This window comes from Schistocerca gregaria, chromosome 3 (assembly GCF_023897955.1).
Source record: "Schistocerca gregaria isolate iqSchGreg1 chromosome 3, iqSchGreg1.2, whole genome shotgun sequence".
In the NCBI taxonomy this organism is placed as follows: Eukaryota; Metazoa; Arthropoda; class Insecta; order Orthoptera; family Acrididae; genus Schistocerca; species Schistocerca gregaria.
The window spans coordinates 868,898,523-868,912,877 of NC_064922.1; the positions used below are offsets into that span (position 1 = coordinate 868,898,523).

Below are 14,355 nucleotides of genomic sequence, written 5' to 3' on the forward strand. Positions count from 1 at the left end.
ACAAGTTGTGGCTCCAAAATATTAACAAGTTCTTTACAGAAGAATGGAAGAACTGGTAGAAACTGGACTCGGGGAAGATCAGTTTGGATTTCAAAGAAATGTAAGAACATGCAAGTCAATGCTGACCTTCCGACTAGGTTAAGGAAAGGCCAACCAATATTTATCGCATTTGTAGACGTAGAGAAAGCTTCCGACAATGTTAACTGTAATCCTCTCTTTGAAATTCTGAAGGTAGCAAGGGTAAAATAGAGTGGTTTCTTACAGGTTGTAAACAGCCTTTTGATCAGACTGCAATTATAAGAGTCAAGGGGAATGAAAGAAAAACAATGGCTGAGAAGGGAATGAGACAGAAATTCTGTTGGGTATAGCAAAGGACTTGGAAAACCAGTGGAATGGAATGGACAGTGCCTTGAAAGGAGAATATAAGATGATGATCAATAAAAGGAATTTAGTTGAATTAAATCAGGTGATGCCAAGGGAACACATTAGAAAACTAGACCTTTATAGTAATCGATAGATTTGCTATTTAGGCAGCAAAATAACTGATGATGGCCGAAATAGAGAGGATATTAAAAAAATACACAGGCAATGTCAAAAGAAAAATATTTCTGAAGAAGAGAAATTAGTTAACATTGAATAGAGATTTAAGAGTTATGCTGTCTTTTCTGAAGTATTTGCCTGGAGTGTAGCCATGTATGGGAGTGAAACAGGGACAATAAACAGTTAAGACAAGAAGAGATTAGAAGCTTTTGAAATGTGGTGCTACAGAAGACTGCTGAAGATAAGATGGGTAATCATGCGAGACATCAAGGAATAACCAATTTAGTACTGGAGGGGGAGGGGGAAATAGTGGAGGGAGACCATGAGATGAACACAGTAAAGAGATTCAACAGGATGTAGGTTGCAGTAATTATTCAGAGAGGAAGAGTCTTGTACAGGGTAGAGTAGTATGGAGAGCTGCATCGAACCAGTCTTCATACTGGAAACTTAATAAATGTTGCTCCAAGAGTAAATTTTGAAATTCTGAGTGTAAGGTAAGGAGCGAAGTGCTTGAAATTTAGCCTGAATTTTATATTAAATTTACAGAATTATAATTAAAAAATTATTAAAATTCTCCTGTTCGATATATATTCAAACAACCTCTTGACAGAAGCTTACTGTATGCAAAGAGATTAAACACAGAAAATTGTGTCAAAATCTCTTGAATTATTTCTGAGAAAAAGATACATATAGTAGAGTCTTGATTATCTGATCTTCGGTTATCCAACCTTCTATGTTATCCGACCCTTTCACCATGCCGGTCGTGCACCAGCCGACGACAGGTCAGTGACTAACGTGTTCTTAGTTGATACTCTGTTCATTGTTGCTGTCTGCTACTCTTCACTGCTAACTTAGATCTGTAGTGGAGTGGCTGTGTTGCACTTTGTTTATTGTATAAATTTGTGGTGACTGCTTCAAAACGTAAAAAGGTGGTCCTTTCATTGGAAGAAAAACTCAAAGCTTTAAAAAGAACAGACAATGGTGAAACTTTATTAAAAGTGGCACAATATTATAACGCCGGGAAAACAACAGTTGGAGACTGGAAAAGGGACCGCAAAGAAATTGAGAAGTGATGTTCCCAGCAAGCAACCTCGGCTGTTTTGGAAGATCGGAAAACCATGAAAAAATATGATTATGAAAAAGTAAGTGAAGCTTTGTTCCTATGGTTTACTCAACATAAAAGGTCTACCCATGTCGGGACCTATTTTTCAGGAAAAAGCCTTACAGTCTTGTAACGACCGGAGGGAAGTGCGCACAGGATTTCTCACAGCTAAGGACACAAGGCCTTAGAAACTGCTTTAAAATATGTAGAGCAACTGGAGGAAACATCGTCTTCCATGGTTCTACTTCTTAAGAGACTATGTGATTTAGTGGCAAAAAAAAGAGAAATGGCTAACAGCAGGCAAATAAAAGACAATTACTAACTTCTTCACACAGTAAACATCTTTTCAGTTAAATATGATTTGTATTGTATTAAATGTTTAATTCATTTGGCCTACTTTAGTTAAAGTTTTTGTGTTTTTGTATTATTTTACGTGTTATCCGACCTTGCTGCGGCCAGTTGAGGTTGGATAATTGAGGCACTACTGTATATGTCCCCCCATGAACCATGTACCTTGCCGTTGCTGGGGAGGCTTGTGTGCCTCAATGATACAGATAGGTGCAAACACAACGGAGGGGTATCTGTTGAGAGGCCACACAAATGTGTGGTTCCTGAAGAGGGGCAGCAGCCTTTTCAGTAGTTGCAGGGGTAACAATCTGGCTGGCTGGCTGGCTGGCTGATCTGGCCTTTTAACACTAACCAAAATGGTCTTGCTGTTCTGGTACTGTGAACAGCTGAAAGCAGGGGGAAACTACAGCCGTAATTTTTCCCGAGGGCATGCAGCTTTACTGCTAGATTAAATGATGATGGCGTCCTCTTCGGTAAAATATTCCGTATGTAAAAAAGTCCTCCATTCAGATCTCCGGGCGGGGACTACTCAAGAGGATGTTGTTATCAGGAGAAAGAAAACTGGCGTTCTACGGATCGGAGCGTGGAATGTCAATTCCCTTAATGAGATAAAAGAAATTATTCAGGTAGTGAAGGGAGAAGAAAATTTAATAGTCATGGGTGACTGGAATTCGGTAGTAGGAAAAGGGAGAGAAGGAAACATAGTAGGTGAATATGGATTGGGGCTAAGAAATGAAAGAGGAAGCTGCCTGGTAGCATTTTGCACAGAGCACAACTTAATCATAGCGAACACTTGGTTCAAGAATCATAAAAGAAGGCTGTATACATGGAAGAAGCCTGGAGATACTGACAGGTTTCAGATAGATTATATAATGGTAAGACACAGATTTAGGAACCAGGTTTTAAATTGTAAGACATTTCCAGGGGCAGATGTGGACTCTGACCACAATCTATTGGTTATGACCTGTAGATTAAAACTGAAGAAACTGCAAAAAGGTGGGAATTTAAGGACATGGGACCTGGATAAAATGACTAAACCAGAGGTTGTACAAAGTTTCAGGGAGAGCATAAGGGAACAAATGGCAGGAATGGGGGAAAGAAATACAGTGGAAGAAGAATGGGCAGCTTTGAGGGATGAAGTAGTGAAGGCAGCAGAGGATCAAGTAGGTAAAAAGATAAGGGCTAGCAGATATCCTTGGGTAACTTAAGAAATATTGAATTTAATTGATGAAAGGAGAAAATATAAAAATGCAGTAAATGAAGTAGGCAAAAAGGAATACAAACATCTCAAAAATGAGATCGACAGGAAGTGCAAAATGGCAACACAGGGATGGCTAGAGGACAAATGTAAGGATGTAGAGGCTTATCTCACTAGCGTGTAAGATAGATAATGCCTACAGGAAAATTAAAGAGATCTTTGGAGAAAAGAGAACCACTTGTATGAACATCAAGAGCTCAGATGGAAACCCAGTTCTAAGCAAAGAAGGGAAAGCAGAAAGGTGGAAGGAGTATATAGAGGGTCTATACAAGGGCAATGCACTTGAGGACAATATTATGGAAATGGAAGAGGATGTAGATGATGATGAAATGGGAGATATGATACTGCGTGAAAAGTTTGACAGAGCACTGAAAAACCTGGGTCGAAACAAGGCTCCGGGAGTAGACAACATTCCGTTATAACTACTTATAGCCTTGGGAGAGCCAGCCCTGACAAAACTCTGCCATCTGGTGAGCAAGATGTATGAAACAGGCGAAATACCCTCAGACTTCAAGAAGAATATAATAATTCCAATCCCAAAGAAAGCAGGTGTTGACACATGTGAAAATTACCAAATTATCAGTTTAATAAGCCATGGCTACAAAAACTAACATGAATCCTTTACAGATGAATAGAAAACCTGGTAGAAGCCGACATCGTGGAGAAGATCAGTTTCGATTCTGTAGAAATGTTGGAACATGTGAGGCAATACTGACTCTATGACTTATCTTAGAAAATAGGTTAAGGAAAGGCAAACCTACATTTCTAGTATTTGTAGACTTAGAGAAAGCTTTTGGCAATGTTGACTGGAATATTCTCTTTCAAATTCTGAAGGTGGCAGGAGTAAAATACAGGGAGCGAAAGGCTATTTACAATTTGTACAGAAAGCAGATGGCAGTTATAAGAGTCGAGGGACATGAAAGGGAAGCAGTGGTCGGGAAGGGAGTAAGACAGGGTTGTAACCTCTCCCCGTTGTTATTCAATCTGTATATTGAACAAGCAGTAAAGGAAACAAAACAAAAATTCGGTGTAGGTATTAAAATCCACGGAGAAGACATAAAAACTCTGAGGTTCGTCGATGACATTGTAATTCTGTCAGAGACAGCAAAGGACTTGGAAGAGCAGTTGAACGGAATGGACAGTGTCATGAAAGGAGAATATAAGATGAACATCAACAACAGCAACACGAGGATAATGGAATGTTGTCGAATAAAGTCGGGTGATGCTGAGGGAATTAGATTAGGAAATGAGACACTTAAAGTAGTAAAGGAGTTTTGCTATTTAGGAAGTAAAATAACTGATGATGGTCGAAGTAGAGAGGATATAAAATGTAGACTGGCAATGGCAAGGAAAGCGTTTCTGAAGAAGAGAAATTAATTAACATCGAGTATAGATTTAAGTGTCAGGAAGCCATTTCTGAAAGTATTTGTATGGAGTGTAGCCATGTATGGATGTGAAACATGGACGATAAATAGTTTAGACAAGAAGAGAATAGAAGCTTTCGAAATGTGATGCTACAGAAGAATGCTGAAGATTAGATCGGTAAATCACATAACTAATGGGGAGGTATTGAATAGAATTGGGGAGAAGAGGAGCATGTGGCACAATTTGACTAGGAGAAGGGATCGGTTGGTAGGACATGTTCTGAGACATCGAGGGATCGCAGGGGGAGACCAAGAGATGAATACACTAAGCAGATTCAGAAGGATGTTGGCTGCAGTAGGTACTAGGAGATGAAGAAGCTTGCACAGGATAGAGTAGCATGGAGAGCTGCATCAAACCAGTCTCAGGACTGAAGACCACAACAACACAACTGTATATGTATTTTTGAAAATAAAATTTTTAAATTCCATAAAAAATTGTTTCCCCGCAAAGCTCCAGAAGGGCTAGCTCAAAAGAAATTGATGGGTACAAACATATATCTATATATTTGGAACGTTCTGGCAGATGATCTAAAGCTCTGGTGCTTGATCACCTAAATTAGAGTCAACATATTTGAATAAGATGCTAGTAGACGAAGTGTGGAATCTCAACAAATGCAGAAACCACAGCAAATTCAATAATGTTCCAAAATTCCAATTAGGCAGAACATATGTGGGAGCATGGTTTACACACAGATTGGTCTCATGGACCACCAGTGGTATCCACTTCAGCGATTTCCACAGGGCACTATAGGAAAGAAACATGCTCAGGTAAAGTGTGTCTGGTAACAGTGACAATATGTTACACTAATTTTTATGTCACAATGTATCAGTATTCATTTGCAATGTGGTATGTTTTATTTATTTAGCTTAGATGTCACAATGTGCTTAACCTTATGTTATCCAGCATTACTTTCACACCAGTACATGTTTACACTGGCTATATTCCAGCTAAACATACAGAATGTAGTACAAAGCTGACGTACAGGATCTGCATATGAGCAACAAGGTGGTATTCTAACTGCTGTGCAAATTCTACTTACAAACGTTTGTAAATGACTAAAAACTGAAAATGATTTTACAATCCCAAGAAAAAGAATTAAGCATGTTGTTTCTAAAGGACATTCCCAATTGCTAGACTACTCACTTCAGCACACTTAGGCAAATTAATGCTGCGACGAAACTGCCTGTGAGATTAAAGCAGAGTGCCGGACAGACTCGAATTTGGGATGTTTACCTTTCTTGGGCAAGTGTTTTGCCAACTTAGCTACACAAGCACGACTAGTGACTTGTTATCACAGCCTTACCTCCAACAGTACATCGTGATGCGACAATGTGAAAGGACTACAAATCCTAATTACAAACTACAGTATTTTCCTTACTCTTTCATCTTAATTTTCTTATATGCAGCATGCCTTGTGTCATATGATGGCCATTCCACACTATCTTTAAATGTGTCCACTGGTTTATATTCTCAACAAAAATATTTTGGGAGTATAAAAGCACCTTAAAATGGGCTTCGCAGTTTGCAGCATAGTTCAGTTATTTTTGTGTTGATTTCTCTACTTATTTTAATGAGAAGCTTCTCATCTGGTCTCACAAGGATGAATGGATCCCATTCAAGAACGTTCGTCCACAGGAAAATCTGATGTGGATACCAGGTGTAAAAACTTGGAAACTCAGTATTAGTAGCCAACAACACTAACCATGAAATGTTTAAGAATCAAACTGTGATTCAGCTACATTGACAGGCCCTATACTTCCATTAACCTTCCCTCCTGCATAGCAGACTTCACAGAGGCTCTCCTGCATATCTTATAGACATATAGGAAAAAAGGATATTGTAAAGAAAAGGTTTAACCATAGCCTACAGAGTTGTTCACAGGATGAATCTTTCATTCTGCAGCAAAAGTATGGTGTTTTGAAACTTCCTGTTTGATTAAAACTATGTGCCACATTGTGGCACTAACTCAGAACCTTGCTCTTCCTCCTTTATAGCTTAGCTCAGTCGGTATGACAAAATTGTGGGTTCAAGTCTGGATCGAATGCACTGTTCTAAGTTGTCAGGAGGTTTTGTAGTGATATTTGTCATGTTCCATTTGGAGTCACTTCTCCTTAAGTAGATATTACTGAATGCTTTAGCCGATTTCCATTAAAAAAATCACATACACACAAAAAAATTCAAAATGATTTGCACACAGTTTATTCTATTGTAGACAATAACTGTATTATTTTATAATAACACTGGCAGTTTTGTGCTGACTCTTAAGAGCATAATACAAACAGTATTATAATATACATTACCACACTACACTGGATATATGCATAATGCAAACATTATCACATTTTATGGCTTGAATATATTGTCTAAAGTCTTTCACATGAAAGCTATAAATATGGTTGCAATTAACTACATTCACAACTGAATAATGTTCCATTTTAGGAACAAAGTATGTAACAAATAATACTAAATGCAATGGAAAAAAGATAAATAACCATTTTCAAGAGTCTTTCTTCCCATTAAGCATTTGCACTTCATATCTGTTGACCAGTTACGTCTTGCTTTCCCCAGGAAAACTAATCTTCTCATAAATCATCTTGAAAGTGTTAATAGTTTGAGGGTCACACAAACAATTATTTGCCTGTACAGCAACTGACTGAGTTTGCTGCTTTAAGTCTGCTACTTCCACTTTCTCCAGTCTGTTCAGCAAGTTTCCAACAGTAATATCTTGACGTAACCTTTCCCTGTATCTCCACAACCTCAAGATTTCTCGTGTGACATTCACAAGAGAATGTTTCTCAATTGCAGTCTTCAGCTCTGGAATGCTGCAGTCAACACTGTCTTTGGTTTTTTCATCCTGAATCACAGTATGATGGCCTGGAAAATAAAACAAATCAAAATGAAATCAATGTGTGCACTAAAACAAAATAAAGAAGATAATTCAGTGGTACACAACGTAAAATAGATATAAATTATACAGCATTATGAAAAGGATACAAATTATACACAACTCTTGGAATGTTAAAGGTAGTGAGAGATCAAAATCACACAGTATTTTAAATACGGAAAAAAATTCACTCAACTTATTTTCACTCTCAAAATATACAGTACGGTCTTCTTATAGTCTTAATTGTTCCACTCACATAAGATTTATTGCACATATATTTGTCAATATACTATTACCTGGCAATTAGTTTATGAGTTGAAAGATGTAGCTTATATCAGAGATACTTAAGTGCTGGGTGATTATTAAACTAACAGGTCCTAAGCGCTGCAGCGTGGGCTGTACGCATCCCAGGATGCTGAAATATCGAAGGTATGTTCATAAATCAATACAATTATGTACTATGCTGAAAAGAAATGATACTTCCACTTTGTGCCATCATGTGAAAATATGATACTGTAAGCATTCAGAATTTGAAACATCCTGTTTTGACATCAGATTATTATTATTATTTATTTATTTGGGGGGGGGGGGGGGGGGGTGTTTGTTATTGTATCAAGGGTTAAGAAGGTTGCAAGTTTTCCTTATCAGGGTGTATATGTGGACAAAGGAAAAATTTCCCAGATTTCCCAGTAAAAAATACATGTTCTCCCGGGTGAAAGTACAATTTTTTCGTGTTAAGTGACAGTATACTCTTCCTCAGCACTGTAAAACTCATCAGTCCTTTGAATGTTTATGGTTTTATATACCGACGTAGAATTTCCCGGCACTTCAGCTATCGTGTGGAAGGGGAGAGCAGGGGAGGGGGTTACGTACGCTGCATATTTTCATATTACGAAGGTATAAATTTGAATTCCACCAAACACCGCATGTCACTTTCCGAAGCATTGAAATCGAGTTTGCGATGCACTTTTGTAAGCCAGTCATAGCTCATGTCACTTGAGCTGATGACAGCAAAGGACATGAGATGTAGTCAGCCAATAGCTAGATCACTCTTAAGCAGCACGAACACACAAATAAGAAAAGTTCATGGTTTAAATTAAGATATATCACACAAATCTGCCAGTAAAATTTTTAATAATGACGTAAATGTCTGATCTGGGCTCGAAATTCTTCTAAATGGTCGTCCTCAAAGAGTTGATTTTTATTAATTTTAATGTTACTAATGAACAGCCTCAGTTGCACCGTTTACCTAGAATTTACCTAGAGCTTCAGTCAGGATAACCCAACCTTCTTCAGAATCTAAATAGTAAAACAGTAAATTCTAGGTCAACGGTGCAACTGAGGCTGTTCATTATTAAAATTAATATTTATACAGTTGCTGACAGGGCCGCGAAATGAAGATATTTAAGATGATTTTTAAATGAGAGTCAAACGCTTTTGCGAGTATGTACCATGAATTTCTAAAATTGCACAGTTCATCTTGCGCAAAAGGAAATTTGCTTTGAATGCGCAGCTACGATGTCAGAAAAGAAACAAAACATCAGAGGATACATCAAGAACATCGGCATTTCGTGAACCACACTAAAATGCACAATTCAGCTTAAAGTGAAGATTCGTATGTCCATATTCGGATGTAAATTTTCTTGGAGTACCAGTGCTGTATTATCTCATGTTTGGTTCTTTATTATGGTATAATGCCATACATGCACTTTAAATAAATGTAGCGAACAGTTGAAACCAGCCAAGAGTGTGAAATTAAATAGTTTGTTTCAAATAAATTGACTGCCTCAGCAGAAAAGATTAATAAAAGTCAAATCTCTTTAACAAACCGACAAAAATAACTTCATTGTACTGCAAGGCAATTAATGCTTGACTGTCAGAAAAGTGAAAATAAAATCTGAAAGTAATAACATATTTTTGCCTTCTGTTACTAAGAGAATGTATTTTTAATTCACTTTATAGCTCCCGGGCACAAAAACCCTTTTCATCATCATTTAACGAGAGCAATAATCGAAGACGAAACAACAAAATTACTGAACTTAAACATGGGTCATGTGGAGACGACCCACCTCCCCACAACAACTCTCGAGTGCTTTGTGCTTCAGCTCCAGATTTACTATATTTCCGAACGGGGGCAATATTAGATAGTGGCACCCAGCCGCACTTCGGCAACCAGAAGCGGGAGAAGGTACTACACATACACGACTAAACTGTGCACCCGCAAGAGCCCGCCTGCAACTGCTCAAACGACTCTAAACAGTTGTCGCATCACGCTCATCGGAGGCAATTTGTTGTTATGAAGCATTGCACAGTCTTCCTAAGCCTTCGACACACTGTGCTGTTGGCAGACACTTGTATGAGTACTGTGTTTTGTTGTTGTATATGACACATTTCCTTTGCAAATAAAGTTTTATTTTCGCTTTTTTTCTCTCGTTCATGTTTTGTTACTGCAGTATTATTCCGCAGTAGTGGGATACAGTAATATCCTTTGTTAGGGTATTGGTTCTTACCAGTCAAAAATAAAAAAAATTAACTAAAAATCAAAACAATGAAAAATTCCCAGAATTCTCAACAATTCCCACGTTTTTCCCAGTTTTCTCCCGGATCTCCCAGTTGTCCCAGGTTGTATACACCCTGCTTATGAAAGGCAATATTTGTTTCAAAGAAAATTCATGCTCTGCTGGTAAAGTTATTTTATTAGAATGGCAGCAATAACATCACTGCAATGTGGGAATATCACAAACAGAAACAGCTGCGAAGAGGCGTCATGTCAATGAACAGGCTAAAGAATATGATAAAGAAATTTGAAGAAACAGATGAATTAGGTGGTGCAGCAGGGAGAGGCAGGTGGCCCATTTACACAGCACTTGTTGATGAAGTACTTGAAGCTATAGCTGACCTTGCAGTCCATGCCCCAAATTGTGCAGCCACTGCTCGAGCTGTGTCATGGGAATTGCCTCTGCCTTGGTCAACACTTCCACAGATTTTGCGGTGCATTTTACACTGGTATCCCTACAAGATTCAAATTGTGCACCAAGTTAAGCCCAAAGATAGGCTACAGTGCCATGACTTTTTCCTCCTTTTGTGGCATCCATGGAAATGTATGATGTGGCCCGGGAATTTTCCTCGGATGGACGATGCACGTCATACTCCACTTGGTGCTGTGAATGGGAAGAAATGTTGCATATTGCAGTCTACTCGGCCACTGTTATACAGGAACATCCACAGCACTCCGTTTATGTGAAGACGTGGTGTAGTATCACAAGTTCCTTCATTCTCTGCTTTCCTTTGAGGAGATAACACCTCATGAGCCTGTTAGCCGTACAGCTCAACATCTACCTATTCTGACAACTTCCTTGTGCATTTTCACGCAAGATGTGGCAACACCTCATCACTTGCCAGGTGACATATCTGCTTTGAGAAACCTTTGGTAATGACCACATCATCTCTAGGCAATTTCAAGATGTTTGGCCTTTAGGTCCTCTGACAAAAATCTACAAGACTTCTGGTTGTGGGGACAACTGAAAGATCATGTCCATCATGGATGTATCTGATTCTTTCTGGTCTGAAGGGTATCATATGATGACATATTGCTCTGATTACATTGGTATGTTATGAGCAACTACTGACCATGCCATGTATGAATGCAGCATGTTGCAAGTTGGGAGAACATATAGAACAGGTGTTGCAACTTGCATCCAGATCCTAATAAATGTGCCATAACCAGCATTATCAAGTGTTTGATTATTTCTTCCCTTTCCCTGCACTGCAGCACATACTGACTACTTACAGCACCATATTTTCTCTGTTGGCACAAAGTGGAAGTATATTTTTATCACCATACTCCCATGAGCACACAAATTAGTGAACACGCCTATGGTGTTTCAGTGTCCTGCAATGTATACAGCCTGCAGCACTCTGAACACTGTCAAGCTAATCAAAACCACCTGATACTTGTAAAATGATCGACTACAGAACTGTTATTGTTTTTATAACTGTGATAATAAACTTTTTTTAACTATGAATCATGACAATATCATGACCTATAGACATGTTACTAGACACACAGCACCTTCAGATATTGATGTTTCAGTGATGGAACAATATTTTACAATGGGATCAGGCATAGCAAACACAAAGAAATATGTAATACAGGTGTACTTGAACATGTCTAGCACCTTACCCAACTCTCACTGTAACCTTTCAGTGATCACTGATTATGGCAAGATCACCGGCTTATGTGAACACGAGGTAAGTCATTGCAAATATGAAGTTCTAGTACATTAGTAACCAGTATAACTGCCAGAATGTTAAATGCAAGCATACAAATGTGCACACACTGTGTTTTACAGGTGCCAAATGTCAGTTTGTGGGATGGAGTTCCAGGCCTGTTGCACTTGATCGGTCAATATAGGGATGATTAATGCTGTTTATGGATGACACTGGAGTTGTCGGACGATGATGTTCCATATGTGCTTAACTGGAGACAGATCTGGTGATAGAGTAGGCCAAGGCAGCACGTCGACACCCTGTACAGCATGTTGGGTTACAACAGGGGTGTGTGAGTGAGTGTGATCCTGTTTGAAAACACCCCCTGGAAAGCTGTTCGTGAATGCCAGCACAACAGGTCGAATCACCAGACTGACGTACAAATTTGCGGACAGGGTGAGTGGGATAGCCATGATAGTGCTCATGCCATTGTACAAAATCACAATCCCCACCATTACTCAAAGTGAGGTCCAGTGGGTAGCATACAGATAGGCTGGTTGCAGACCATCAACAGACATCCTCCTAACCAACATACAGCCATCACTGGCACTGAGACAGAACCAGCTTTCATCAGGAAACACAACAGACCTCTGCCCTGCTCTCCAATGACCTCTCACTTGACACAATTGTAGTTGCAAATGGCGATGGTTTGAGATCAGTGGAATGTACACCACACTATAGGGCGTATGGCTTGGAGCTCTCCTTGAGGTAACAAATCTGTAACAGTTTACTATGTTACTATGGTGGCAAGTGCTCCTCAAATTGTTGCTGCAGGTACAATACAATGCGCCAGAGTCACATGTCAAACATGATGATCTTCCCTCTCTGTAGTGTTTTATGTCCAACCAGACCTGTCTCCTTGCGACTGTACATTTCCAAGACCACCGCTGCCGGTAATATTCTGCAGTGGCTACATTAGTGGCAAGTTAATATGCAGTATCAGAAGAAACATCCAGTTTCTCTTAGCCTTGCTACACGGCGTTGTTCAAACTTGTGAAATGCTGTTAATGGCATCTTTGTCGCCTTAAAGGCATTCTTGACTAACACCAACTCACCATGCCCAATTTCAAAGGGAACTAATGGGTAGAACTGTTACAGCGTGTATTTAAAGCAAATATTGTCTGTATCCTCGTGGTGGCCTTATTAGCAGCACTCTCATGCGACTGGCATGATATCTGAATAGATGTTTTCCAGGTGTAGAAGCACACTTACCAACTTTTGTTTATGTCGTGCAATTCTTTTTTCATGTTGCAATTTTTTTCCCATCAATGTATCTTTCACTCATGCAGATGAAAAACAATCTCCTATAATGTAAGATCATACGAGATGGTGCACACTGAGATGCAAGAAATCCACAATCCAGTCTACTAACAATGTTTGAACATGGCAACATGAATTACTCTAGAAAAATCACGCCATGCTTACAAAATGCTGCAGAAATTGCATAAAATGTTCTAGAGATTATGGGAATGCAGCCCTATTCAGTATGTCTTCCCTGCTATTTCAGCTTGTTGTCCTGTGAGCTGCAAGAGTGATGGAACAATCACCCCAGCAGCCCACTTAATAGGTTGCTCATGAGGCCAAACATCATCACAGTCGCACAAATGTCACTCGGGCGGTAGGACTTTCATACTACTGACATGTCCTAAGTGCCCTGCGCCACTTGCTGAGAGCTGGTTATTTCTCGTTCCTGATTACAAATTTACTCCAAGTTAAAACTGTCATAGAAATTAAGTAAGTCATTTGCCAGACAGATTTTGATGGCTTCCTTAACCAGACTCACAGATCAATGATGCAGGTGTTAGAATCTTGATTTCTTCAGTGTCCAAGGAGTGCCATGTCCCAGTGTAGTGCTTGGGCACTGCTGATTTGTCCAACTGTAGCTTTGATGTTTCACACAATGCTCTCAAACAGTTAGTGTTGTTTGTTTGACACGTATGATGGTGGTTCTTGTACACACGTGCCTCATATAGCACTCAGTTAGCCTTCAAGAATCACTACATATGATGGGAAGGCCACGGATTGAACCTTTCCTCTTCTACCTCTTGACTCGACACTCAAGTTCAGTTTTAACTGTGAGGCCTAGTTCATTTTGTGTATTGGGTAGCCAATAGCTTCAGACACTTTCCTGAAATGCTCTAGTTCTTCATGCAGATGGCCATAATCTATAATAGCATGCACTCTGTGGACTAATGTTTTTATGGACCAATTGTCTGTTACAGATTATGACAGCTGTCACCTTTCAGATACAAATATGGTGTGTCGACTTGTGGTAGACTTGTAGCAGACTTGTGGCCAAGGGTCAGCTGTATGAGGAACTTAAACCCTGCAAAAAAGTGTTAAGATAATGGCTACCCAATGAACAAAATATAAGAAGACACTATACTTCAAACCATATGTGGGCATACTGGGTTTAGACATTGTAGAGGAAACATTTAAATCCATGTACTTCTAATGTGATGACATGCACTTCGTATCCAGACTGTCATAACATCTGAAGCTTACAATAGGAATGTAGTATTCCATGCT

The 14,355-nt window shown here is 39.2% G+C and overlaps 1 protein-coding gene across 1 annotated transcript in view; it reads right to left on the reverse strand.

Moving 5' to 3' along the window:
* Nucleotides 1-6,856: 6,856 nt before the first annotated feature.
* Nucleotides 6,857-14,355, reverse strand: part of LOC126354900 (uncharacterized) — a 163,804-nt gene continuing 156,305 nt past the window's right edge. The window contains exon 15 of the mRNA XM_050004965.1: nt 6,857-7,547. Coding sequence (XP_049860922.1) covers nt 7,222-7,547 — 326 coding nt within the window. The 3' untranslated portion in view covers nt 6,857-7,221. The remainder of the gene's footprint in view (nt 7,548-14,355) is intronic.